Consider the following 24,511-nt stretch of genomic DNA (forward strand, 5'->3'; position numbering starts at 1 on the left):
ATTTATCTTTATTTTAATTTGATCAGAGAGGGGGGGAGAGAGAGAGAGAGAGAAAGCGAGAAAGCAAGCTGCCGGGTCTAGGACTTGAATCACAGTTGGCCATGTGAGAATCCAGCACCCTTAATCACCATGCCACCTAATGCCCCCTAAAGTCTTAAAAAAATAAAAATAAAGATATCATGGGGCAGGTCCCATAGCACAGTGGTTGTGCATGGGAAGCTGGATCTTACATGACCCACGACAGTTCAAATCTCAGTCCCAGTGGCTTGGAAAACATGCCAGGTACAGGTGCGTGCGTGCCCACAATCATGACAGGATGAACAAATGGAGGATAAAGAATTATAGTGTGACCATGCCCTATTGGGGGGTGTTTTCTTTCTCTCTCACTCCCTCCCTCTCCCTCTGGCAATTAAAATAAAACAGGTATCATGAAGGGTCTCACAGAAACAACAATCTGGAAGTGTTAGGGCATGTGCGCACACGCATACACGCACACACACAGACACACACACACACTCTTCACCCAGGGGAGAAGCTGGAAATGGGCACTCCAGGCTGACCAGGATGCACGGACCAGAAAGTGACCACATGTGACAGGACTGAGCTGCTACGAGTTGGGAGCTCTGCATGGTGGGAGTGGGGAGCAGGCTCGGTGCGAGCAGAAGTAGTGTGTGAGAGGAGCTAAGGACACAGAGGAGGCCCAGCCACAGCAGCTGGCTGACGCTGCTGCTCAGAAAGCTGAGGCCATGGGAATAGGAGTTGGCCTAATGGTTACGTCGCTGGACTCCCATGTAGTTGACCCATCTCACGCCAGGCACTTGTGTGTGCGTACCCAAGATCCTGAGAGGAGAATGGAGGAGAAGTGATTGCGGCGTGGCCAACCCCCTGGGGGGTGATAACTCCCTTCCTGTCTCTCTGTCTTCCTGGCAAGTGCACACGCCCTAGAGTAAAACCTCTCTCTCTCGAAAAAAAAAAAATATATATATATATGTATACATACATATATACATATATATATATATGTATATGTATATGTGTATATATATTATAGTTGAGCCACAGGGGAGACCTGGGTTCCACCCCCAGCACTCTAAGAGCCAAGCAGTGGCACCTGCCTATAGTCCTAGTTACTCGGAGACTGGGACAGAAGGGTCACAACACAGCAAGACCCTGTCTGAAACACCACACACACGAAAATAAGTAGGAGCCAAAAAGCACATGAAAAAATGCTTGAAGTCACAGTCACTGAGACACTTGAAGAAACTGAAGTATAACTCTATTGGAACAGTACTGCAATAGTGTTAAATTTCCAAAAGATACTACACTTGCTTTTAGGTAAGTATTTAGGGGTAAAAGAGTACAATGTTTCCAATATACTGCCAATACTTCATAAAAGTATGTCATGTAAAAATGTGTTACATATACACAGTTTTAATGATACATATTATATATGCATATTACATATATTATGTGTGTATTGTTACAAGTATTATGATCCGTATCACATTTGTTATAACAATGTATATATTACTTATCAATACATATAATGTATATATTGTTTTATGTGTTTACTGTTACAAGTATGAATATGGAGAGGAGGAAGTAGAGGGAAAGGAGGCAAGGACAAGGATAAAGCATAAATGATCAGCGAATCTGGGTTAAGGGCACACAGAAGTCCTTGCACTACTCTTGTAACTTTCCTGTAAATTTGTAAGTACATCAACATTTAAAAATTACCCAAAAATGGGCCCTAAATTTTTCTTTTTCAAAGACACGAAAGCCACCCAAAAAAGGAATTTGTAAGGATTTTCCTTCAGAAAAGGAAGTACCAGGCCCAGTGGCGGTGGCACAGGGCAGGCCACTGTTCTGCAATGCTGGAGCCTCATGCAAGACCCGTGTGTCAGGTCAACCTGACCCGTCTGCTGGGACTTGCTCGGCATGAACATGTTTTTCTGAGTGGGGAAGGCTGTGGATTGGAAATAGACACAGTAACACAAGAAGACACACAAGTATAGAAAAGTGAGGGCTGGGTGGGCACACCTTCTCTGATGAAGTTGCGACCAAAACTGGCCTCAGGGTTATTTTCTTAAAGGGCAGAAAAATGGGGGAAGAGGAAATGGGATGCAAAGTCAGTTGTTTTGGGATGTTAATCGTCTGAAAATGACTGGTGCCATTTAATTTCTGATCTTTTTGGGGGACGATGTGATAAACGCATGTGACTTCCGTTAGCCGGATACTGGCGGTATTAGGCCATCAGGTATGAACAATAGTAGGAAGAGTAATCACTGACAGCAGGCAGGTACTGTTCTCCTCCTACCAGAGGAGCTGACAGCAGCACGTTGTGCACATGTCTCAAGGCCACGTTTTCTCAAACTGGCTGCTCTCCACATGTCAAGGTCACATGCATGCCCATGACGACAGGCTGCGTGGATGTCTGGGAGGTCACGGGTGTAACAAGACTCTGTCAAGGTGCTTTTCTCTCAGAAAATAAAATCATAATAATAAAAAAGGGTGTACAGTAATTCCAGAAGATCTCAAATGGAAATGCTAAGCATGTGTGTCAATCCAAACAAACATGGGCTGGAGAAAACAATACAAATGTTGAGGCTCTTGGGGAGGGAAAAATAAGCCAAATGTGACTCAAAATCAAAGAGTCAGGAAGGAGAAGGATTTACTTAGCTGTAGGAAAGTTTTAAACTTTGACAGACCACAGCAGCCAGTCAGCACGAAGGGCGGCTGCTCCGTAGGCATCACAGCAGTTACTGCTGGCATTCTTACTACGTGACTATCCCCACACCTACTTGAAGGCAAGCACTCCTCCTCGGTGCGGGAGGTGGGGAGGCCAGGCACAAGGACCTGCACATGACCACGCAGGGGCACCTGAGTAGGAAGGGAGGCCAGATGGGCAGAGGCTGCGCTGGCGCCTGGGCCTGGTCACTCCTCCTTGTGCAGGAGAGTCCCAGGCACTGCAGCCCATCTGCCACCTGCCGTCCAGACCCTCCAAGTTCCACGGCTCCCCTCAATCCTGTGACAGCCCCAAACACTCCCACACATGTCCAGTGCCCCCAGGTACGTTACCCACCCCACGACGCAGCTGAGGCACGCTGGGGCCGGACAGTGAAGGTTCCCTCACTCACCTCGCTCTCCCAACCGGTAAAGCAAGCAGCCCCACACTTTCACCAGTAGAGAAATCAGAAATGGCAGTCTCTTCAGACTGCAGTTCTTCAATGTGACTTGTTTCTTCCTTTTCTAAAGGCTGTAAAAATATTTTCAATTATTTAACCAGATTTTAAAAAAGCACATAAGACAGTCGTTCAACTTTTTTTTTATCCAATCTGAATGCAGAGAACATTAACTGATTACAGTTGAAAGCCACAAATAGCAAAGGGGTATATTAAGGCAGAGTCAGATGTGTGTACACACACACACACATCCAAGAACTGCTAATTACCTCCTTACATTTTAGTATCTTCTGCATTTCTTTCACACATTTAGGCAGGAGGCTTCCTTTTCTTCTCAGTTAAAGGTGTGGCGAATATCTCTCATTCATCTTGATGACAATGTACAGGGTCACTGATTGAGATGGTGACTGGTTTATTGAATGCTACGTGACAATTTTCTCGGCATATTCCACGTGTGGAGGTACATGTGTGTTCGTTTGCAAAATCGGGCAATTGATCATTTTCTCTTTTTCAGTAAAAGTAACAAAATCCTCTTTTAATGATTTTAATAGTCTTAACTAAAATAAGGTTGGCCTTCCGAGTCAGTCAAGTGCCCAAACTGCGTATTTCCTGCCCTTCCTTAAACCCTCCTGTATGCTTTAAGCAGCCTTTCGAGTATGATCAATGGCTCTATTTTGAATTTATTAATTTTGAGATTTTCACAACTCAAAATTACTTCCTTACACAAAATGGCAATGCAAATACCAATCTCACATAAAGTAGAATAATTTTTCTTCTGTATAGCTCCATTTTTCCTGTATTGCACTCTATAAAAATGGGTAACCAAAACAAAAGAGAGAGAAATTTAGTCCACCTGAAAAAGTACCCCCTAACTTCATTTGTGAAGGAAAAGGCAGAGGCAGGTGTCCATTACCCCAGAAACTGAGTAAGTGGCTTTATCGGAACCTTCAAGAAGCTTGTCCTTCTGCAGGAGACGTAGGTGTTGTAGGAGACTGCCACTGCTTTTCGCGGAATTCTGTCTAGTTCAGTGTGAACACCTGATACAACAGGCTTCTGGCCTGGCTCTTGGGCAGAGGGTGACAAACCACTGCTTCCACCGCGGGCCCAGCCTCCAGGGCTCCCAGTACCAATGCCTGGGCCTCCTGAGAGCCTGCCTTTTCATTCAACAAACTACTGAAGAAATCTGCCAGGACGCCTTCTTTTTTTTTTTTTTTTTTTGAGCCAGCAGGGATGAGTGACACACTGGCAACGTTTGAGGACAGATCTGTTTGGAGTTCGAGGAGAGCCTCCTGGAATTCTTGGTGAGGCACCCACAGGTCTTCCAGCTGCAGTTGGTGGAAAAGAGACTGTAGCTTCATAAGAAACACTTGGTCATCTTCTACCATAATTTCCTTTTTATGCACAGACTTTCTTTTTTTAAATAATTATTTTAATTTTAAAAAAATAATTTTATTTACTCATTCATTTATTTTAGTTTGACCACACATGCACACAGAGGGAGAGGGAGAGAGAGGAGAGAGAGAAAAAGGGAGAAAGCGAGCCACCAGGTCCGGGACTCCAAACATGGTGGCCATGTGGCAGTGTCCAGCTCCTTAACCACCACGCCACTTGCCAGCCCCATGTACAAACTTTCAAGTGGGTGGTTTACTTATGATGTCTTCAAAACTGTCTTATCTTAATGTTCAAAAATTTTCATGTAATATTCCTATTTTCTTATCATTTTCCCATCCTGCTGGAATAAATCCTGCATCCTTTTCCACAAAAAAGGAATTTTATAGAGAAATCCATATGGTTTCTGTATGAGGTATTTATATATTAAATGTATATTTTTGTTTCTTTTACTGACGTGTAAGTAAATGCTGCACTATATTGTAAACAAAATTTCTGGATATGTGACTGAATAAAATCAAATGTTCGTCTCTATAGTCACGTTCTTTCTCAGTACTCTAATGGCATCACGCCCTGTGCAAACTACAAGTGCTGGGATGCCCGAGTTATGAGTAAGTGCATCCCTGCACCCAGAGGTAAACCATACTGTTGCCTTTGTCTTCCTGTGATGTGGTATTTGTTCTCTCAGGCGAGGCTGGGAGGTCTTCCCCTGGCTCCACATAGTCTTAGAAGTCTCTAATCAGCTTTTGTTCCATTTCTTTCATTTATTCAGGAGGTATTTTCAGTTTGTCAACATGGTCTCTAACAACACTTGCCCATTTCTGTAAAGACTCGAAACCAGGGGACCAGCAGATGGCATAATGGCTATGTTGCTGGACTTCCATGTGGTTGACCGTGGTTTGAGTCCCAGACCTGGTGGCTTAAACTCACGCCGAGTCTCACGCCGAGTACTTGTGCATGCATGCCCAAGAATCCTGAGAGGAGAATGGAGAAGGGATTGTGGCATGGTCATCCCCTCTTGGGGGTGATTTCTCGCTTTCTATCTCTGTCTTTCTGGGGAGCTCCTGTGCCCTATAGCAAAAACCTCTCGGGGGAAAAAAAAAAGAATACAAAGCAGTCTAAGGCTTTGACATATCAACCGGCATAATCAGTGTCCTTTGGAGAAAACCTAAGTCCATCTGAGAGCTGTACATTACATCTTGCCTGATTGTCCCTATCCCTGAATTTTTCTTATTAACCTTGTTTTCCAGCTCCATCTTCACCCAACAGTGGCACATTCTTCCCCACGGGGAGCTTGGAGCATGAGCAGGTGGAGACCTCGCTGAGGATGCAGGGCCAAAGGTTCTGCCTGCCCTTGTCGCTGGCTGCAGTGCTGCCATTGCCCAATGCTCGCATGCTGGCCAAAGGGCCGCCAGGGTAGGTGGAATCCAATCTCAGCAGAGAGGAACCGAAGGAGCCCACTCACCCACTGCTGCCATCCTGGTCAGGAATCACACCACTCAGTCTATGCTTTCTTAAAAAGAATCATTTGCTTAATTTTATCATTGTAATTATTATTTTAAATTTGATCAGAGTGAGACAAGAGAGCGAAAAAACGAGAAAGTAACTCAAACCACGGTCGGCCATGTGGGAGTACAACACCTTTAACCACCATGCCACCTCCCAGCCTCGAGTAGGCAATGCTTTACTATGCTAGGGGACAGGATAGTGTATTCATTTCTATATCTTTAAACATAAATGACTGGGTTCTGACAACAATCAGAGCACAAACTAGTTTGGTAGCAACAAATCTTGTCATCAAAACACTTCCACTATCCTGTGAAAAGATAATCTTCGTTTCTACTGGTAAAGGAATCATTTGGGGGCCAGCAGATGGCATAGCAGTTATGTCGCTGGACTCCTGTATGACCGACTGCGGTTCAAGTGCCAGACCCGGTGGTGTGAAACTCAGGCAGGCCGGAGTCCCCAGCCCTCCTCCTTTCATCGACTCCTCTCAAGGCTATCAGCTCTCATTTCTGTTACATGGCTCTTATATCTACATGTTTACAAAATGATTAAGTAGCTCAGCCTTGCCAACTCTTACTAATTATAAGAGGCATTTTAAAAAACATTCATGATAAACTACCTAAGAGAGAGAAGCTCCCTTGACAGGGCTTGGGTCTGGAGCTGTGTTTTCAGGCTGACGAGGCCAGGACTGACCACAGTCACTAGGCGGCTTCCAGTTCCACAGTCTGGTAAACCAGTGGCTATACCACACACAGACTGGCTGAGTTAGCATTTCTTGAGCATAACTCTGTACTACTGTCTTAAGTTCTCTTTTATTCATAAAAACCCAATATAGACATTATTATCATCCCTGTCTTACAACTGGGAAAACTGAGGTGGCAAAAGGTTAAATAACTTGTCTTGAGTCACACAGCTGCTAGATGGCAAAGCCAGCGTTGGAGACCAGGTAACCAGACTTCAAGACTCAAGTTTTTAACCACTAAGTTCTTACTGGCAGTAGACTCGGCCGACTTAGGTCTCATATCTAGATGTTTTACTGAGTCTTGAAATTGTTTTTTTTTGTTTTTGTTTGTTTGTTTGTTTTTCCAGATTCCAGAGTCTATTCCTTTCTAGGCCTGGCATTCCAAATAGTTTCTAAAACTACTGGGTCTCCAAGAAATGTCATCTCCCCCTCTGATCTACACTTCAATATGCACCAGCCTAAAACACATACTTTAAATTCTACTGATCTTTGCAAAAATAAAGGCCATTTTAATTGTTCCCTATTCAAAAATGCTAGTCTCTCTGAACTCCAGGTAACGTCTCATAGCTCCAAGCTGTACTCGTACTAGTATCATAATCTATTGGCTTAGAAAAATGTGTCACGACTTCTCCGAAGACCCATCAGATTTACAAAAATTCTCTTTGCTAAGGACTTTTCACTAGGTAATTTACCTTTCTTTTTGTTGTTTTTTTTTTTTTTTAATTCTGTTACAGGGTGGGTGCACTTGATGAAGACAGACTGAGAAAGAAGTTGAGAGGGTACCCCCTTGGGGAGGATGGCCACATTGCAATCCTTCCTCCTCCATTCTCCTTTCAAGATTTTAGGCATGAATCCATACATGCCTGATATGCTTTTCACACTGCTGGATCAGGGACTTGAACTGTGAGCCCGGTGACATCCAGTCATCTTAACCACCAAGCCACAAGCTGGCCTGATAACTCATCATTACTTGGGCACCTTAAGTCAGAACCAGAAGGTTACACACTGAACTCAGCACCACAGTGCAGCAGTTAAAGGAGCCATCTCATGGCCACCCACAGCTGGGATTTTGGCCCTGCTGGCTTTAAAATCATGCCAGGCACACATACGTGCCCAAAATCCTAACGGGAAGGAGGGATGGAGGAAAGGGGACTGTAGTATGACCACAAGCCATTTGGGGGTGCTTTCTTTCTCTCTCTCCCTCTCTCCCTCCTTCTGACAAGTGCAAGCACCTACTGGCAACTGAAACGAAAAAGGAATACACTGTATGCTTCTACTCATGACATTCTTTGAAACTTAAAACTACAGTGAGGAAGACCAATGGGAAAGTACGATTATGTATAAAGGAATAGCATAGGGAGGGCTCTGGTAGGATAGGATTGTTCTGTACCCTGACTATGGTAGTGATTGTAAGAACAAACGAGACTTCCTCAAAATGTCCATGACAAATAAGTACTGTAAAAAAACTATACTTGCATTTCAACTTTTTTTTGCATCAAAATAAACCTGGACTTAAATTCAAGGTCTATGAACTTTCTGAAGTGCCCTCCAATGTTTTAAAACACACAGAACTAGACTACTAAAGAAAAATATCAATTTTATTTACTTGGCAACAATTTCTTTTTTTTTGGAAAGGTTTTTGCTATAGGGCACGTGCGCTCGCCAGACAGACAGAGAGAGACAGAGAGACAGAAAGTGAGAAATCACCCCCCAGGGGGGATGGCCACGCTGCAATCCCTTCTCCTCCATTCTCCTCTCGGGATCTTGGGCACGCACGCACACGCGCCTGGTGTGAGTTTTAAGCCACCGGGTCCAGGACGCAAACCACAGTCGATTACATGGGAGTCCAGTGACATAGCCATTACGCTAACTGCTGGTCCCCATTTTGTTGTTTTTAATGAGAAGAAAATTAAAAATTACGTACATGGCTCACATAATACTTTTACTGGCAGTGCTGCACCTATTCCTAAATGCTGATTTTAAACTATGCACATTGGAGATTATTTCCAAGCAACCAAATTTGGTTAACAAGAATTAAACAACCACATAGCCTGAGTGTAACTTACCACTTTTTCTGCAATGAATACCGTGTCATTTTCATTTAGAATACTTTTCAAAGGGTTTGGCCGACCTTTGCTGATCAACTGCACTTGCACATCAGCCTGTTAAAAACAAAGGCCAAGCAATGTCACATCTATACACGTGTGTATTTGTACAAATACTCAAGCACATAAAGACCAGATCTATGCGAATGATGAGAAAAGAGAATTAGAACATGCTTTAAAAGTAGTATTTTGGGGGCGAGAAAAATGGCGTGGTGGTTAAGGTGCTGGATTCCCACATGGCTGACCACTGTTCAAGTCACAGACCTGGCAGCTTGAAAATCACACCACCTCATGCAAGTGAGTGCCCAAATTCGCGAGAGAACGGCAGAGAAGGGAGTGTGGCATGGCCATCCCTCGGGGGGTGATTTATTTTGTCTTATAAGGTTTTGTTTATTCTTTGTCCATGTTATTTCTCATGTTTAGAAAATTTACCAGTTTTATCTACACCCACTGTATCTATCCATGCTTCAAGGCCTACTCTGCCTGGAAAAGCCTTCCTCTGCTTAGGACCACACCAACGTTCCCTTCCTCTTAGTACATTACATTTACTGTTATATGCCATACATTAACATTTACTAAATATAAGGGACCTATGGAAAGCGAGTATTGTGGAATTACCATGCATGGGTTTTTAAAATTTATTTGCACAGGGCTAGCTGGTAGCATGTGTTTAAGGTGTCTGGACCCCACATGGCCAACTGAATGGTTCAAGCCCTGGACCCAGCAGCTTAAGAAACATGCCGGGCATGTGTGCCTATGTGCCTAAAATCCCAAACAAAGGGAGAGAAGGGACTGTGGCATGACTACTCCCCATGGGGATGCTCTCTCACTATCCCCCCCTCTGTGTCTCTATGGTAAATGTACACATCCTCTGACAAAAATCAAAGAAAAAACTGCGCTAATAAATACTCATACTTTAATTTCATTTTCCATGAACCTTTTGAAGTCCCCTATCCTTTCTTCCAATTATGAGATTTTAGAACTTTAATATATCAGTTTATAAGAACTGTATATTTTTTCATTCCAGTTGTAATATGCATTTATTGTAGAAAAGTTTGAAAAGAGATAACTAAAAGTTTTAAGTATCTATAGGGCCCAGCAGGTGGTGTAGTGGTTAAGGGCTGGATTCCCACATGACAGACTACAGGTCAAGTCCCAGACCCAGGGGCTTGAAAATCACACAGGGCATGTGTGCATGTGCACCCAAAATCCCAGGAAGAGAACAAAAGAGAAAGGATTGCACATGGCCCCTCCCTTTGGGGGTGATTTCTCACTTCCCCTCTCACTGTGTGTCCGTCTCTCTCTCACTCCGACAAGTATATGCCCCCTATGGCAAAAACCTTAAAGAAAAAAAGTATCTGTAATTCTACTACCGAGGATAATCACTAATGTCAACAGCATATATCTATTTCCAGGCATATAAATAAGCCTATTTAAACAGGAATAGATCTATTTAAATATCGAGATTTTACTTAAAAAAAAAAAAAAAAAAAAAAACAGGCCTTGTAGAAAGTTTAATATCATGAATTTCCCATGTCATTAAATGTTATTTAGCTGTCTCATAGCATGCTCTCCCATCGCGTAACCAAGTCCATGCTATATAACATTTTGGCAGCTTCTAATTACTGTAATAGACAGTCCCTCGTGGCCATTCTTGAATTATCTTACGATGAATGCCTAAAATCACACGACATTGTCAAATTGCCTTTCAAATGTCATACCTACTTATTTGTATTCGCATCACTTATGTCAACACAGTACTTTCACTGTTTGTTTTTACCACTTCATAGCAAAGTAGCATTGTTATTTTGTTATCTGATCACCAATGAAGGTGGAAACAGTCTCTACTATGCTTACGAATGACAAATATTTCACTATTAGATACCAAGTTCAGAGAGCCAAGGGTACTGTGTTATTCTAATCTACTATCAATAGGTTCTTGAGCTGCAGGTGCTATCCTCCAAAATGATCGCCTGAAGTCCTAATCCTCGTTCCTGTACATGAGATCTTAGCCAATATAATCAGGTTAAGATGAACACTGGCTCAGCCAGAGGCACAAGCTGCTAAAATGCCGTGTTCTACAGGCTGGGTTCAAGTCCCAGACTAACCTAAAAGCCAGATGCGGTGATATGTGCCTATAATACCAGTGACTCAGGGAGGGTAAGGTGAGAGGATCAGGAGTCCAAGGCTGGCCTGGGCAACATAGCAAGACGGTGTCTAAAAAAGATCTGGGCAGGGCCAGCAGGTAGCACAGTGGTTAAGGCTCTGGACTCCTACATGGTCAGAGGTGGTTTGAATCCCATACCTGGAGACTTGCTTTTTCACTTTTCCTCTTTCTCTAGCATACATGTCCTACCACAGATTAAAAATAATAATAGGGGACCAGCAGGTAGCATGGTAGGTAAGGTGCTGGGCACTCCCACATGACCGACCACAGTTTGAGTACCAGACCTGGTGGCTTGCTTTCTCACTTTCCCCCTCTCGCACTATGTATCTCTCTCTGGTCAAATTTTAATAAATGAATGAATAAATAAAATTAAATAATTATTAAAAAAAATAAATAAAATGAGATAAATAACTCTTTAAAAAAGAACCATCTGGGCCCAGCAGACGGCATGATGATGATCACTGCTGGACTCCCATATTGTTGACCGTGGTTTAAGTCCTGAACCCAGAGGGTTAAGTCACACCGGGTAACGTGTGTGCGTTCCCAAAATCCTGAGAGGAGAATGGAGGAGGGACTGTAGCACGACCACTCCCCTGGGGGGTGATTTCTCACTTTCTGTCTCTCTCTCTCTGCGTCTCTGGTGAGCTCATACACCCTATAGCAAAAAAAAAAAAAAAAAAAAAAAAAAGATCTGGGCATGATAGCCTGCATACATAGTCCAGCAGATAGGCTGAAGCAGGAGGAAGATTGCAAAACAGAAAGACCCTACCTTAAAAAAAAAAGAAAGGTTAGGAGCAGGAGATGGCATAATGGTTATATCACTGGACTCCCACGTGGTCGAACACAGTTCACATCCCAGACCTGGTGGCTTAAACTCATGACAGTGTGTGTGCATGGGTGACCAAGATCCTGAGAGGAGAATGGAGAAGGGACTGCAACATGGCCATCGATCCTGGGGAGGATGATTATTAGGTGGGCCCTAACTCCAATGGCTGGTATGTGTACACCTGAATGACTCTATGCATATTTACAAGCAGAGAACCAAGACGCAGAGAACCAAGACACAGACACACAGGGAGAATGCCCTCTGTCTACGGAGACAAGACCGGAGTGCTGTTTCTACAAGCCAAGCAACAGCAACGATGGCTGGAAACCACAAATAAGGAAGAGACAAGGAAGGACCTGCTCCTGAGCCTTCGGTGTAAACATGGCCCGGCCAACACCTTAACTTCAGACTTTCAGTCTCCAGAATTGTGAGACAACTTTCTGATGTCTGAAGCTGCCTAACTTGTGGTACTTTAAAACAGCAGTCCTCAGTTAAGTAACACAGCCATTAAGCAGCAAAAATTCAGATAGGGAAGGCCTTTTGCCTAGATGTATTTGATTTTTGAGAAAGCTGAGTGGATATATTTTTCTTTTTTGATTACTTGCTTTTATGGTGGTCTCATCAAATTGTGATTCTTCTGCCCTAGCCTCTCAGCTGGCTGACACAGGGGCACACCACCACCTGGCCTATTGAGAGTGGGTGAGGAACCAAATCCAGGCCTTCCATACAGCCTTTGCCACTACGCTGCAGCACCCTCCAGCTTACACTGCCACGGCAGCGCCTCCTGATGATTGTTTTAAAGAGTTTTTCATACGTTGTGCACATAAATGTAGCATAGGTATATATATAATGAGAACCCCTATCATTTATGATAGCTTCTTCCCACTTGTCTTTTTTTTTTTAAGGAATTATTTTATTTAACTTTATTTATTTATTTATTTTAGTTTGAACATAGTGAGAGAGAGACAGAGAAAGAGGGAGGGAAAGTGAGAAACCAAGCTGCCAGGTCTGGGACTCAAACCTCGGCTGGCCATGTGGGGGGCCAGCATCCTTAGCCACCACGCCACCTGCTGGACCCCCAGCTTGCCTTTATTTATTTATTTATTTATTTTAATTTCTAGAAGGTGTATGAAGTTGCCAGAGTGAGGGAAAGAAGGAGAGCCACCTCTCAATGGGACATGGACACACCATCGTCCCTTTGCCTCCATTTCTCCATCTTGTAAGGATTTTGAGCTTGTGAGCAAACGCATGTCTGGTATTTTTTTCAAGCCTTTAAGGCTGCTATTCAAATCAAGATCGGCCATACAGGGCCAGGCTTTGTCTTTTAATATAACACTTATTTTAGTTTGTTAATAATTTCGTGGATGCAGGCTTTTTGTTTTTTATTTAAAAATTTTTTTCAATTTTTTTTTTTATTGTCAGAAGGTACATGTGCTACCAAAGGGAGTTGGAGTGGAGAGGTCATACCACAATCCTCTTCTCTCCATTCCTCTCTCTCACCAGGATTTGAGGTACATACTCCCAGCATGTTTTTCAAGCTAGTGGGGCTGGGACTCGAACCACAGTAGTCATGTGCTATGCATAGGGCTTAACCACTGTGCTATGGGGCTGGCCTTGGATATACATTCTATCTCCCAACTAAGAGGACTTTACCTATGAACACTTAGCACATATTAGATGCTTAATAAACAGGGCCAGCCCTATAGCACAGCAGTGGACTCCTGCAAAGAGGAAGCTGAATTCCACATGGCTGAATAGGGTTCGAGTCCTAGCCCTGTTGGCTTGAAAAACACACTGGGTGGGTACATGCATGCCCATGATCCTAACGGGATGGATAATTGGAATACAGAGGATTGCTGCCTCACAATGCTCACTGGAAGGGTGCTTTCTTTCTCTCACTCCCTTCCTCATGCATCCTCTGGCATAAAAATGAATGAATGAATGAATGTTTATAGTCACTTTACTCATAATCACCCAAAACTGGAAACAACTAAATGCCCTTCAGTTGGTAGATGGATAACCACACTGCAAACTGTGGAACATTCATACAGTGAAATATTTCCAGCAATAAAAAGAATAAATTACTAACACACATAACAACACAGATAAACCTCAACTACATTATACTAAGTGAGAGTAGCCAGACCCCATAGGCTACAAACTGATTTTAGTTATATGACGTTCTGGAAAAGGCAAAACCATACAGACAGAAATGAGATGAGTGGCTGGCTCCCTCAGAGGGGTAGGGGAAAGGCTGACTACAAAGGGCCGTGAAGAAACTTTTGGAAATGATAGAAATGTTCTGTTTTTGGATTATGAGGGTGGTTATATAACTAAATGCATTTGTTAAAACTCAGAACAGTACCCTAAAAGGGTGAAATTTACTATACATCAATGATAGTCTCTTCAATAGAGCTGACTTTTAAAACACACAATTTTAGGATTGAGTTATATTTAAAAATCAAATTAAACTGCTCATACCTCGTAGATAAATGGGTCTTTATAGATACCTTTCTTTTCTTCATCAAATGCCCTGAAATATAGAACCACATGTGAAAAACACAGCTACAATATATATCTGTCCTGTTATTTAAATCAGGAGTTTGCCATCATTTTATAAAACCAGAGACAGGACAGGTCTAAAGCACAGTTGGGGAGAGGGAAACAGCAGAAAAGGAGTATGAGGTTAAGAAAAAGGGAGAAGGGGCCAGAGAAGGGGCACAGTGGTTAAGGCACTGGATTCCCACATGGCCAGCCATGGTTCAATTTCCGGACCCAGCGGCTTGAAAAACATACCAGGCACGTGTGCATGCATGCCCAAAATACCAAGAGGACGATGGAGAAGAAGAAATCATCCCGGGGGTGATTTATCACTTTCCATGCATCTGCCTCCATCTCCCTCTGGCAAGCACAGGTGCCCTTACAGCAAAAACTTAAAAAAAAAAAAAAGAGAGACAGAAAAGACACTAGTAATAGAGATTAGACTGCTGTCCACAACTGGGTATGATTGCTTCTTTTTTCTGGGAGAGGTTTTTGCGATAGGGCGAGTGTGCTCGCCAGCCAGCCAGAGAGAGACAGAGAGACAGAAAGCGAGAAACCACCCCCCAGGACGGATGGTCACGCCGCAATCCCTTCTCCTCCATTCTTCTCTCAGGATCTTGGGCACACACACACGCGCCCGGCATGAGTTTTAAGTCACTGGGTCCGGGATGCAAACTGCGGTCGACTACATGGGAGTCCAGCAACATTGCCATGACGCTAACTGCTGGTCCCAGTATGATTGTTTCTTAGAGACATAGGAAATTAGGTCACCTAACTTAACTCACATGCCTTTTCAAACACATCACAGTTAACGTCTTATGTCTTTTTTAACACATAACTGTATCAAAATGTAAATTCCCAAATGAATTCTTTTTACATTTATTTCACTTTATTTGTTATCTTTTTTGTTTTGTTTTAATTTGACCAGAGAGAGAGAGGGGTAACGTGAGGAAGCAAGCCACCAGGTCCAAGACTTGAACTGCGGTCTGCCATGTGGAAGGTCAGCGCCACAATCCCCATGCCACCTGCTGGCCCAATTTCCCAAATGACTTCTAGAAAGTAAGTGACTGGACTCTGATATGCCACTGAATCAGTGGGTATCCACAGAAAAGTCTACTTAGGGGTTTCAAGCCTCACATTTTTATAACTAAAGTGGAAGCATCTGTCCTCCATTTTTATGTACTACAAAAAATAAAAGTAAATACGATTATTTAAACATTTTCTTTTAAAAATGTAAGCTCGAAATACCAGGATATCATTTAATACTTAGTGTTCAAGAAAGTTTCAAATAGTAATCGCGAAGCACAAACTATTATATAAACAATTAACAAACCAAGCTGTATATTAGCTTGATGGCTCTACACTCTAAATATGAAAAGACTCAGAGTCATTGAAGGAATTGTTTCAGGATACCATTTATACCTATTTGATTTACAATAACATACAACTTAATGAAATACAAACAGGCGGGACAGCCCTGTGACTGATTCACTTTTCCTAATTATTCTTATCCACGTCTCTCTCCAGGCCAGCAGGCAATTCAGGCGCTAGACTCACACAGCATGGTTTCAGTCCTGGACCTGGTAGCCTGAAACTCACGCTGGGTGTGTGTGTGTTTATGCTCAAAATCCTGAGAGGAAAATAGAGAAGGGATTGTGGCAGGGCCATACCCGCTGGGGGGTGACTTCTCACTTTCTTTCTCTCCAGCAAGTACATGCACTATAACAAAAAATCTCCCTTAAAAAAAAAAAGCCTGTTACATGTAATTCAAAACTTTTCTTTTTTTTAATGAGAGAGAGCTCAAGCAAGAGTGAGAGTGAGATGAAGCAAGAGACGGTAAGTATTTCTATCAGGGTCTCACCATGTTGCAATCCTGCCAGTCCAGCCTCCAAGTTAGCTAGGACCACACAGGTGCATACACCAGGACTGGCCTGGAACCCGGGTCTCGCATGCAGCCTTAGCCACTGCACAGAGGTACTCTCCCACTTGTACCACTGTGGCTGGGCCATTTTTGGCTAACAGACATTATTTAATCAGTCATTTAACAATTGCTTCACAAACGTGTGTATCTTGCTAGACGGCAGGGTATCAAAAAGTATAGTCCCTAGTTCACCGTCTCGACTGAAGTCCAGTGGGCAAACCAACAGTTTCAGGAGGACAAGTACACTGGCAGGCAAGTGCAGGAAGCTGTGGTGGAGATTTAGTTATACCGATGGAACTGTACCCTCAAAGTCATTCAGCCATTTTACATGGGAAAGATCTAACAATACAGGGCAAGGTAAAACCTGGAGTCCAGGAAAAACAGCTGCAGAGTAACTTTGGAGATGTGATGAAGGCCTGAACTGAAGAGCAGGGATGAAAGAACAAGAGGACAGGGTTGGGGCTGAGGATGAAGAAAAAAGTACTGAATTTGCCATTGTTAAAGAATTCAAGGAGCGGAATGTCAGGTTAGGGGAAAATAATTCAGCTTTCCAAGTAATGACTTTGAGGTCCCATGTGAAAATTTCTAGTTTGTGGCTGGACACACAGGCACGGTGCGGCCATAAGTAAAAACAAACTTTTGGTCCTTACTAATGGATCAAAACACGAACACCTATGAAATAAACAGAAAATATACTGGTCTAAACAAAGTTATATCAAAAGAGGTCTGGTTAAATGAACATAATAAAACTACTGCAGAGGGACCAGCAGTTAGCGTAATGGCTACATCACTGAACTCCCGTGTAGTCGACCATGGTTCGAGCCCCAGACCTGGTAATTTCAATTCATGCCAGACACGTGTGCATGCATGCCCAAGATCCCAAGAGAAGAAGGGATTGCGGCATGGCCATACCCCCTGGGAGGTGTTTTCTTGCTTTCTATCTCTCTGTCTCTGTCTGTCTTTCTGGCAAGCGCATGTGCCCTATAGCAAAAACCTCTACCAAAAACAAAAAACAAAACTAAACTAAACTGCTGCAGAGCAAAATATGATGTAGCGGTTAGAAACAGTGAGATAGGGCCGGTCGATGACAGAGTAACCATGCTAAGCGAACACATGGAAGATGACAGGTTTGGGTCTCTGGTCACCCACAGGTGTCTCTAATCCTATTGAAGGTGCTTTATCTCTCACATTCATGAAATAACAACTTTAAAAAAAAAAAAACTGAGATAATCAAGGTCAGCAGGTGGTATGGTGGTTAAGGCGCTGGACTCCCACATAGCTGAATGCCGTTTGAGTCTTGGACCTGGTGGCTTGCTTTCTCACTTTCCCTCTTTATCTGTCTCTCTCTGGTGAGCTTGTGTGCATTATTTAATTATTATTATTATTTAATTTTACAGCAAAATTAAATCATTAATAAATAAAATTAAATAATTATTTTTTTAAAATGAGATAGTCTAGTACTCTCTAATGTTCAAAAATTACTATTACTTTTGTAAGCAGAAGGGAAAAGGGAAAGCATAAACAGTTTAGAAGTATAGCATTTAGAAAATGATGGGTTCAGGGACCAGCAGATGGTGTAATGGTTACATCACTGGACTCCCAGTAGTCAACTGCGATTCATGTACTGGACTTGGTAACTTAAAACTCACGCTGGGCACGTATGTGTGAGTGTCCCAAATCCGGAGAGAATGGTGAAGAGATTGTGGCGTGGACATCCCCTTGGGGGGTGATTTCTCGCTGTCTGTCTCTACAGTGAGTGTATGTGTGCCCTATAGCAAAAATCTTTCTAAAAAAAAAGAATTGGGTTAGAGCACACCAGTAGTTCTCAACTGCGATGCCCAGCCAGCCGCACCTTTCCAGGTGGACTCTGTTAAGACAGGCAAGTTCTTTGGCCCCGCCCCAGACCTTCTAAATCAGAAACCCTGGAGAAGGGATCTTTGTTTGACAAGCCAGTAGGGAATTATGATGCACATTCAACTTTGAAAACGACTAGGTTAGATTCTTCCGGAACTCGATGGAATTCCCTTGGCAGTACAATACAATCCTACCATAGGAATAAAATGAAGTCTTGGAGCACAGTGAAATAAAGGACTTAAATGATTTTTTCAAACCAACGCAGCGTTCCGTTACTACTGCAACTGTAGCTCATACGGTCACTGCAATGTCCTGAACAGACTACAGCCACGCATTTCATTCAGTAAGCAGAAAGCAATACGCTGAAGGACGCCCAACATCCAGTTTTCCGTATTCTGGGAGGTGCCTCTACCACAAGTGCGTGTCCCGGCAAAATGAATAATCCCCGCCCTGGAACACTCGCGCCTTCCCACCGCATTTGATAACGTACAGATGTTTTCAATAAACCTGACGATCAGCAATCCCCGACGATGGCCAGCCCCACACTGGAGCAGAGCCGGCCTCCTCCCAACCCCCGGCCCCAGGAAAGCGGCAAAGCGAAAGGCTCGGGGTGGGAATCCGAGATCCAGGGGAAGAGGTGTCGACCCCGGGCCCCAGTCAATAAAAAGAAACTAAAACTCACTGTAGAAGACGAGAGTAAAGCTCCTCAGCTGCAGTATTCACGCGCTGCCACATCTCGACTCCGACTAGTGGCGGTGCAGAACCGCCAAACCGAACTGCGCGCCCGGACGTTGACGTCATCAGTCATGGCCCCGCCCCACCGGGACTATTTTCACCCCCCCAACAAACTTCGTTTGTCTACAAAACTAAACTTTTCTTTTACAGCACCCAGAGATATTTCTTGTCTCAATAATATTCCATTCCAGTCAAAAAAAAATAACGAAAATAATGGTAGTGGTTACAGGGAAGACGCCTCCTCTCGCGATAGTTGGCCACGCCCCCTCAGGATTATTCCGCGACAAAGGAGTCCCTCCTTTATGAATACTATCATTGGCTTTGAAAGACAAAAGATACCGTATTTCTTATCTAAAAGTGAGGAACACTCTGGTTTTTTTCCCTGGTGGTGTAGCAGAGGGACATTTCGTGTGCCCGTGTTGGTTTCGAGGCCGGGCACGGTGAGAGACGAGGGGAGGGTTACATATAGGCTGGGAGTGATACGCACTTCCTTTTCCTGTGGGAGCCGCCGGTCGAGAGGAGCGTGGTCCTCTCCTCTCCCCGCCATGGTGAGTGCAAGTCCTTTTGGCTGGGTAGTCTTCCTGTCCTAGGACCAATAGGAAAGGATCGGGAGTTCGAGGCCTAAAATGTGCAGGAGAGAAATGGAGGACGAGGGAATAGGGGCCAAAGCGTGCGTGTCCGGGAGCCGGGCTGGACGGCATATGGCAGCCATCTTACAGGCAACGTGGGCGGCCGGGCGGCGGCGAGCCCTCCCCGTGCTCAGGCGCACGCCAGCCCTCCGCGTTCTGCTGTCCTTGGGTCTTGGGAACCGGGCCTGCCGAAAACGAAAACCGCTGGGGCCTAGGACCGAACCGGGCTTGGGGAAAGGAGAGGCAGCTAGGGACCTTGCACTTCGGCGTGCTGCTTATTAGTAAGGTTTATTTCCACCTTTTGAGAGAAGGATTTTGCTAAGAAAATACTGCGTTTCTTTTTTTCCCCTGAATGCTCGTCTCTGGCCAGCTTGGGAGTCATCTATGTAGCAGCTTTCTGATTGGGTTGTACTTCTGTGGCATCTAAATCTAAGTATCGCCCGTCTCTATTACATATTGCTCTAGGCTTACTTGAAAACTGGAAGGTGTTCATTTTTCTATCATTATTTCTAAAAGACGAGGGAGTTCACAGCAGAGACGTTTTGCTTGCAATGATGTCGTAATTTGCGTCGTACTCTGTTCTCAGCGACGGTTGCCTGCTGTCAGTAAGCTGGTACAGAAGGTTGACGAAAATTCTTACTGAGCAAGTCCTCAGCCAGCTCCCGTTATGACTAATGTTAAATGTAGTACTTTTCCACAAATAGTGTTGGTACAGTGTGGTATTGTGTGCGGGGGTGAGGGGTTCAGAAAAAGAAATAGCACTGCCCTTGTGATTGGTCTAAAATAAAACATTGGTAGTAAGTGTTGCGGAGATAAAGGAGGCAATGGTTTAGCTTTAAGTAGTAACTTGTAGAAAGGCAGTCTAAAGGAGGTGAGGAATTGTGTTGAGAGCAGCTTTAGGGAAAAAATTGTTGTGAATACAAGGTCAGGAGTATGAGCAATAAGTTCAGAGAGGAAGAGCATATCCTATCTTCATCCAGAAGAATTTGGTTTTACCCCCAAGTGAGAAGTCTCTGGAGAGGGTTGAACAAAGGTAACATGACCCGCGTTTTCACTAGTAAGTATCTGATATGCTTAGAAAGAGGATGGGGAGGGCAGAATGAAAGTTCATTAAGAGTATAATGCGATTATTGACACTAGTTTCACTCTGTCCCTGCTTGTCAATCTAAATATCTTTTCTTTTCATTCAAGGCGTGTGCTCGTCCACTGATATCAGTGTACTCTGAAAAGGGGGAATCGTCTGGCAAAAATGTCACGTTGCCTGCGGTATTCAAGGCTCCCATCCGACCAGATATCGTGAACTTTGTTCACACCAACTTGCGCAAAAATAACAGACAGCCCTATGCTGTCAGTGAATTAGCAGGTATGGATTTCTGTTTCCCATAGGTTACTATTTTAGGGGCCACTTGACAGTAGTGATGAAATTCCACATCATTGGTCCGTGTTTCTGAACCACATGATTTTCTTGGATGTTCTGATGCTGCTTGCTACTGTGCATAATAGTCACAGATTGACACGACTGGGTAGCTAAAACATTTTCTTTCTTTCCAATTTTAGGTCATCAGACCAGTGCTGAGTCTTGGGGTACTGGGAGAGCTGTGGCTCGAATTCCCAGAGTCCGAGGTGGTGGGACTCACCGTTCTGGCCAGGGTGCTTTTGGAAATGTATCCTTTGTTTCACTACCTGGTCTGGTTGCCTTCTGTGGGGTTGAGCAGACTGGACCTGATTTTCATTTATATTAATAGAGTTTCCACATTCTTATGTTCAGAGTAGTAAGAGTGTCCCTATTAAATATCATTTGTCCCCATTAAATATTGCTCTAGACAGATTTGAAAACTAGAATGTGCTCATTTTTCTATCATAATTTATTTCTAAAAGAGGGAGTGATTCATAGCAGAGAAGTTTTGCTTGCAATGATGTCGTAATTTGCGTCTTACTCTGTTCTCAGCGACAGTTGCCTGCTGTCAGTAAGCTGGTACAGAAGGTTGACGAAAATTCTTACTGAGCAAGATAACCTTTTTGGGGGATGGGAGGGGAGAAGTTTTGGCTATGGAGAAGGTACAGAAAGACAGACAAGAAATCTCACCCTGGGTGGGGATGTCCACGCTATATGTAGTCACTTCTCCATTCTCCTCTCAGGATCTTGGGCATGCACACACATATGCCTGGCATGAGTTTAAGCACCTAGTCCAAGACTCAAGCTGCAGTTGACTACATGGGAGTCCAGCGACATAGCCTTTATGCCAACTGCTAGTCCCGATATAACCATTTTTCAAACTCTCAAAATTTGAGAAATGTTATTCTTAACCAAGAAAATAGATGTGTCGAGGAGGTCGCATGTTTGCACCAACTAAGACCTGGCGGCGTTGGCACCGCAGAGTGAATACTACCCAAAAGCGGTATGCCATCTGTTCTGCCCTGGCTGCCTCAGCTTTACCAGCTCTAGTCATGTCTAAAGGTTTGTAATTTGTATCATAAGAGTTGGCACAGAACCCTTTTTTTAATCTGAGTCTTAGGAATTGCCTGTAAAAATTCTGTTCATCCCCGAGTGTCTAACTAAAACTTTCCTTTATAAATGGTGCTATTTCAATCTAAGAAATCACTCATCTGTTAATACTTTGTAACTGGGAAAACTAATTCTTTTATTTAACTGTCAGAATGATGAGATTCCACTCAATTGGTCCGTGTTTCTGAAACACATGATATTTGTGGAAATTCTGATTTGGCAAATTACATACCATTTTGCTTTTGTTTATTAGTTTTTCAGTGATCTTGGGGGTGACCGCTAAATATCGAATTGGTTTTGTCAGGTCACCGTATTGAGGAAGTTCCTGAACTTCCTTTGGTGGTTGAAGATAAAGTTGAAGGCTATAAGAAGACCAAGGAAGCTGTTTTGCTTCTGAAGAAACTTAAGGCCTGGAATGATATTAAAAAGGTAGGTTTAATGAAGGTCTGTTTGGTAGTCTTTGATCCACAAAAAATTGTCACCTTTCAGATATAAAAAGGAATTGGGGGGCAGTGTTGCAAAGATGAGAGAAAAAAGGTTTTGGAGCCAGGGTATTTTTGGATTGGAATCCTGGTTGCCATTAACGGCCTTAGATTGAGTGAATCATTTGTGCCCCAATTTCAAGATCGTAATAGTGGGTTTTTTTAATTATGTTATGAAGAGCAGTTGCAGGGATTATATCTGAATCATAATACTAAAATCCTCACTTTGCAGGTCTACGCTTCTCAGCGAATGAGAGCTGGCAAGGGCAAAATGAGAAACCGCCGTCGTATCCAGCGCAGGGGACCTTGCATCATCTATAATGAGGACAATGGTATCATCAAGGCCTTCAGAAACATCCCTGGTAATTCCTGTGCTGCTTCCTTACGTATATTTGATTATCTATACTAGGCAAGCTTATTCAGCTTTTTGTATTATGATGAGATTCCACTTCATGGTCCGTGTTTCTGAAACACATGATTTTGTGGAAGTTCTGATACTTTGCTGAATGAGTTGACACTGACAGTTGGAACTTCATAATTAATAAGGTCATTGTCAGGTACCTTATGTAGCATGTTAGCCATCAGGATGATTTGTGTTTCTTCTGTTGAAATACAGGCTCCCTAATTCTCCTTTCCTTTTCAAAGGAATCACTCTGCTTAATGTAAGCAAACTGAATATTTTGAAACTTGCTCCTGGTGGGCATGTGGGACGTTTCTGCATTTGGACTGAAAGTGCCTTCCGGAAGTTAGATGAATTGTATGGCACTTGGCGGAAATCTGCTTCCCTCAAGAGTAACTATAAGTGAGTGTTTCTCATATACTGGATGTAGGTGTTTAAACTGACTGTTTACATTTAGAATTGGCCTGTATGTTAAGTGCTGGATTGCAGTTTCCTCCTGTTCTTCCTCATGGTGCAGGCACAATGTACTGAAATCTCTTCCATCTTCACCTGGCATTTGTGTGTCTGTGTGTTTACGAGAAGTAATAGCATGACAGAAATTCTGGAATTCTGGAGCACTTCAGTGGTTAAAAACTTGTGTTGATTCATGTTCTTTAGCCAATAACTTGAAAAATGGGAACTTGGGTCTTTTTTTGCCCTTTTAGCCTTCCCATGCACAAGATGATGAACACAGACCTTAGCAGGATCTTGAAAAGTCCAGAGATCCAAAGAGCCCTCCGAGCACCACGGTAACTAACGTTTATAGTACAATTCTTGTCCCAACCTACCTTGCTGGGGAGGTCTTCAGAAAATTCATGGAAAGTGCATATTGTAATAATGTATGGAAAAGAAAGTACTTTTAATTTTGCAACTAACTCATACTTAAATTCCATTTTTAAGTCCCTTTGTATTTCAATAACAATGTAATGTAAGTCAGATGCTGATGCTTTTTTTATAGCAAGAAGATCCATCGCAGAGTCCTCAAGAAGAATCCTCTGAAAAACCTGAGAATCATGTTGAAACTTAACCCGTATGCAAAGACCATGCGCCGGAACACCATTCTTCGTCAGGCCAGGAATGTAAGTGATAGTTTCTTTTTCACTAATGTATCACGGTTTGAGAAAGACTCAATTTTTACATTTTCTTGTGTAATTTGTTAACAGCACAAGAAACGGCTGGATAAAGTGGCAGCAGCACTAGAGGCCAAATCTGATGAGAAGGGGGTTGCAGCTAAGAAGCCTGTGGAAGGGAAGAAAGGAAAGGGAGTTGGTGCTAAGCAGCAGAAGAAGCCCTTGGTGGGAAAAAAGGCTGCAGCTAACAAGAAGCGAGCAGCTGATAAGAAACCAGCAGCTGACAAGAAGCCAGCAGAAAAGAAATCTACCACAGAAGAAAAGAAATCTGCTGCATAAACCCTTAACATTTGTTTATTCTGTAAAGATTACATCATTTTGGACAGCTTATTTTGAATAAACATCTTGTTCAAAGCA

At 43.3% G+C, this 24,511-nt stretch overlaps 2 protein-coding genes, 5 non-coding genes and 1 pseudogene across 9 annotated transcripts in view; 6 read left to right on the forward strand and 2 right to left on the reverse strand.

Moving 5' to 3' along the window:
- ZWILCH (zwilch kinetochore protein) overlaps window positions 1-19,194 on the reverse strand; it is a 56,233-nt gene extending 37,039 nt beyond the window's left edge. For all 3 annotated transcript variants that reach the window (XM_006153485.3, XM_014589755.2, XM_027773812.1), the window contains exons 1-4: window positions 18,916-19,194; window positions 14,399-14,450; window positions 8,886-8,981; window positions 3,138-3,256 (exon numbers count right to left, since the gene is read on the reverse strand). In XM_006153485.3, the coding sequence (XP_006153547.1) occupies window positions 3,138-3,256; window positions 8,886-8,981; window positions 14,399-14,450; window positions 18,916-19,034 (386 nt within the window). In that variant the 5' untranslated portion in view covers window positions 19,035-19,194. The remainder of the gene's footprint in view (window positions 1-3,137; window positions 3,257-8,885; window positions 8,982-14,398; window positions 14,451-18,915) is intronic.
- LOC102481692 (cytoplasmic dynein 1 light intermediate chain 1-like) lies at window positions 3,476-5,292 on the reverse strand (annotated as a pseudogene).
- Window positions 19,195-19,255: 61 nt separating the features above from the next.
- Window positions 19,256-24,511, forward strand: RPL4 (ribosomal protein L4). Its single transcript, XM_006153487.2, has 10 exons — window positions 19,256-19,516; window positions 20,789-20,960; window positions 21,155-21,261; window positions 21,917-22,055; window positions 22,408-22,532; window positions 22,818-22,947; window positions 23,231-23,387; window positions 23,690-23,773; window positions 23,983-24,103; window positions 24,188-24,511. Exons 1-10 carry the CDS (start codon window positions 19,271-19,273, stop codon window positions 24,431-24,433), a joined length of 1,527 nt encoding a protein of 508 aa, XP_006153549.2. The 5' UTR covers window positions 19,256-19,270; the 3' UTR covers window positions 24,434-24,511.
- On the forward strand, window positions 20,145-20,243 carry LOC114008727 (small nucleolar RNA SNORD16). The gene has a single exon (XR_003550240.1). It is a non-coding gene; the product is annotated as a small nucleolar RNA SNORD16 (small nucleolar RNA).
- On the forward strand, window positions 21,008-21,079 carry LOC114008725 (small nucleolar RNA SNORD18). The gene has a single exon (XR_003550238.1). It is a non-coding gene; the product is annotated as a small nucleolar RNA SNORD18 (small nucleolar RNA).
- LOC114008726 (small nucleolar RNA SNORD16) lies at window positions 21,507-21,605 on the forward strand. The gene has a single exon (XR_003550239.1). It is a non-coding gene; the product is annotated as a small nucleolar RNA SNORD16 (small nucleolar RNA).
- On the forward strand, window positions 22,251-22,322 carry LOC114008733 (small nucleolar RNA SNORD18). Its single transcript, XR_003550246.1, has one exon. It is a non-coding gene; the product is annotated as a small nucleolar RNA SNORD18 (small nucleolar RNA).
- On the forward strand, window positions 23,015-23,084 carry LOC114008724 (small nucleolar RNA SNORD18). The gene has a single exon (XR_003550237.1). It is a non-coding gene; the product is annotated as a small nucleolar RNA SNORD18 (small nucleolar RNA).

Source organism: Tupaia chinensis, unplaced genomic scaffold, assembly GCF_000334495.1.
Source record: "Tupaia chinensis unplaced genomic scaffold, TupChi_1.0 Scaffold000377_2, whole genome shotgun sequence".
In the NCBI taxonomy this organism is placed as follows: Eukaryota; Metazoa; Chordata; class Mammalia; order Scandentia; family Tupaiidae; genus Tupaia; species Tupaia belangeri.

Coding starts and splice junctions, on each gene's coding strand:
- RPL4 (XM_006153487.2), top strand. CDS start 19,271: ATGAATACTATCATTGGCTTTGAAAGACAAAAGATACCGTATTTCTTA. Junction 20,961..21,154: donor TGCTGTCAGTGAATTAGCAG/GTATGGATTTCT, acceptor TTCCAATTTTAG/GTCATCAGACCAGTGCTGAG. Junction 23,774..23,982: donor AGAGCCCTCCGAGCACCACG/GTAACTAACGTT, acceptor CTTTTTTTATAG/CAAGAAGATCCATCGCAGAG.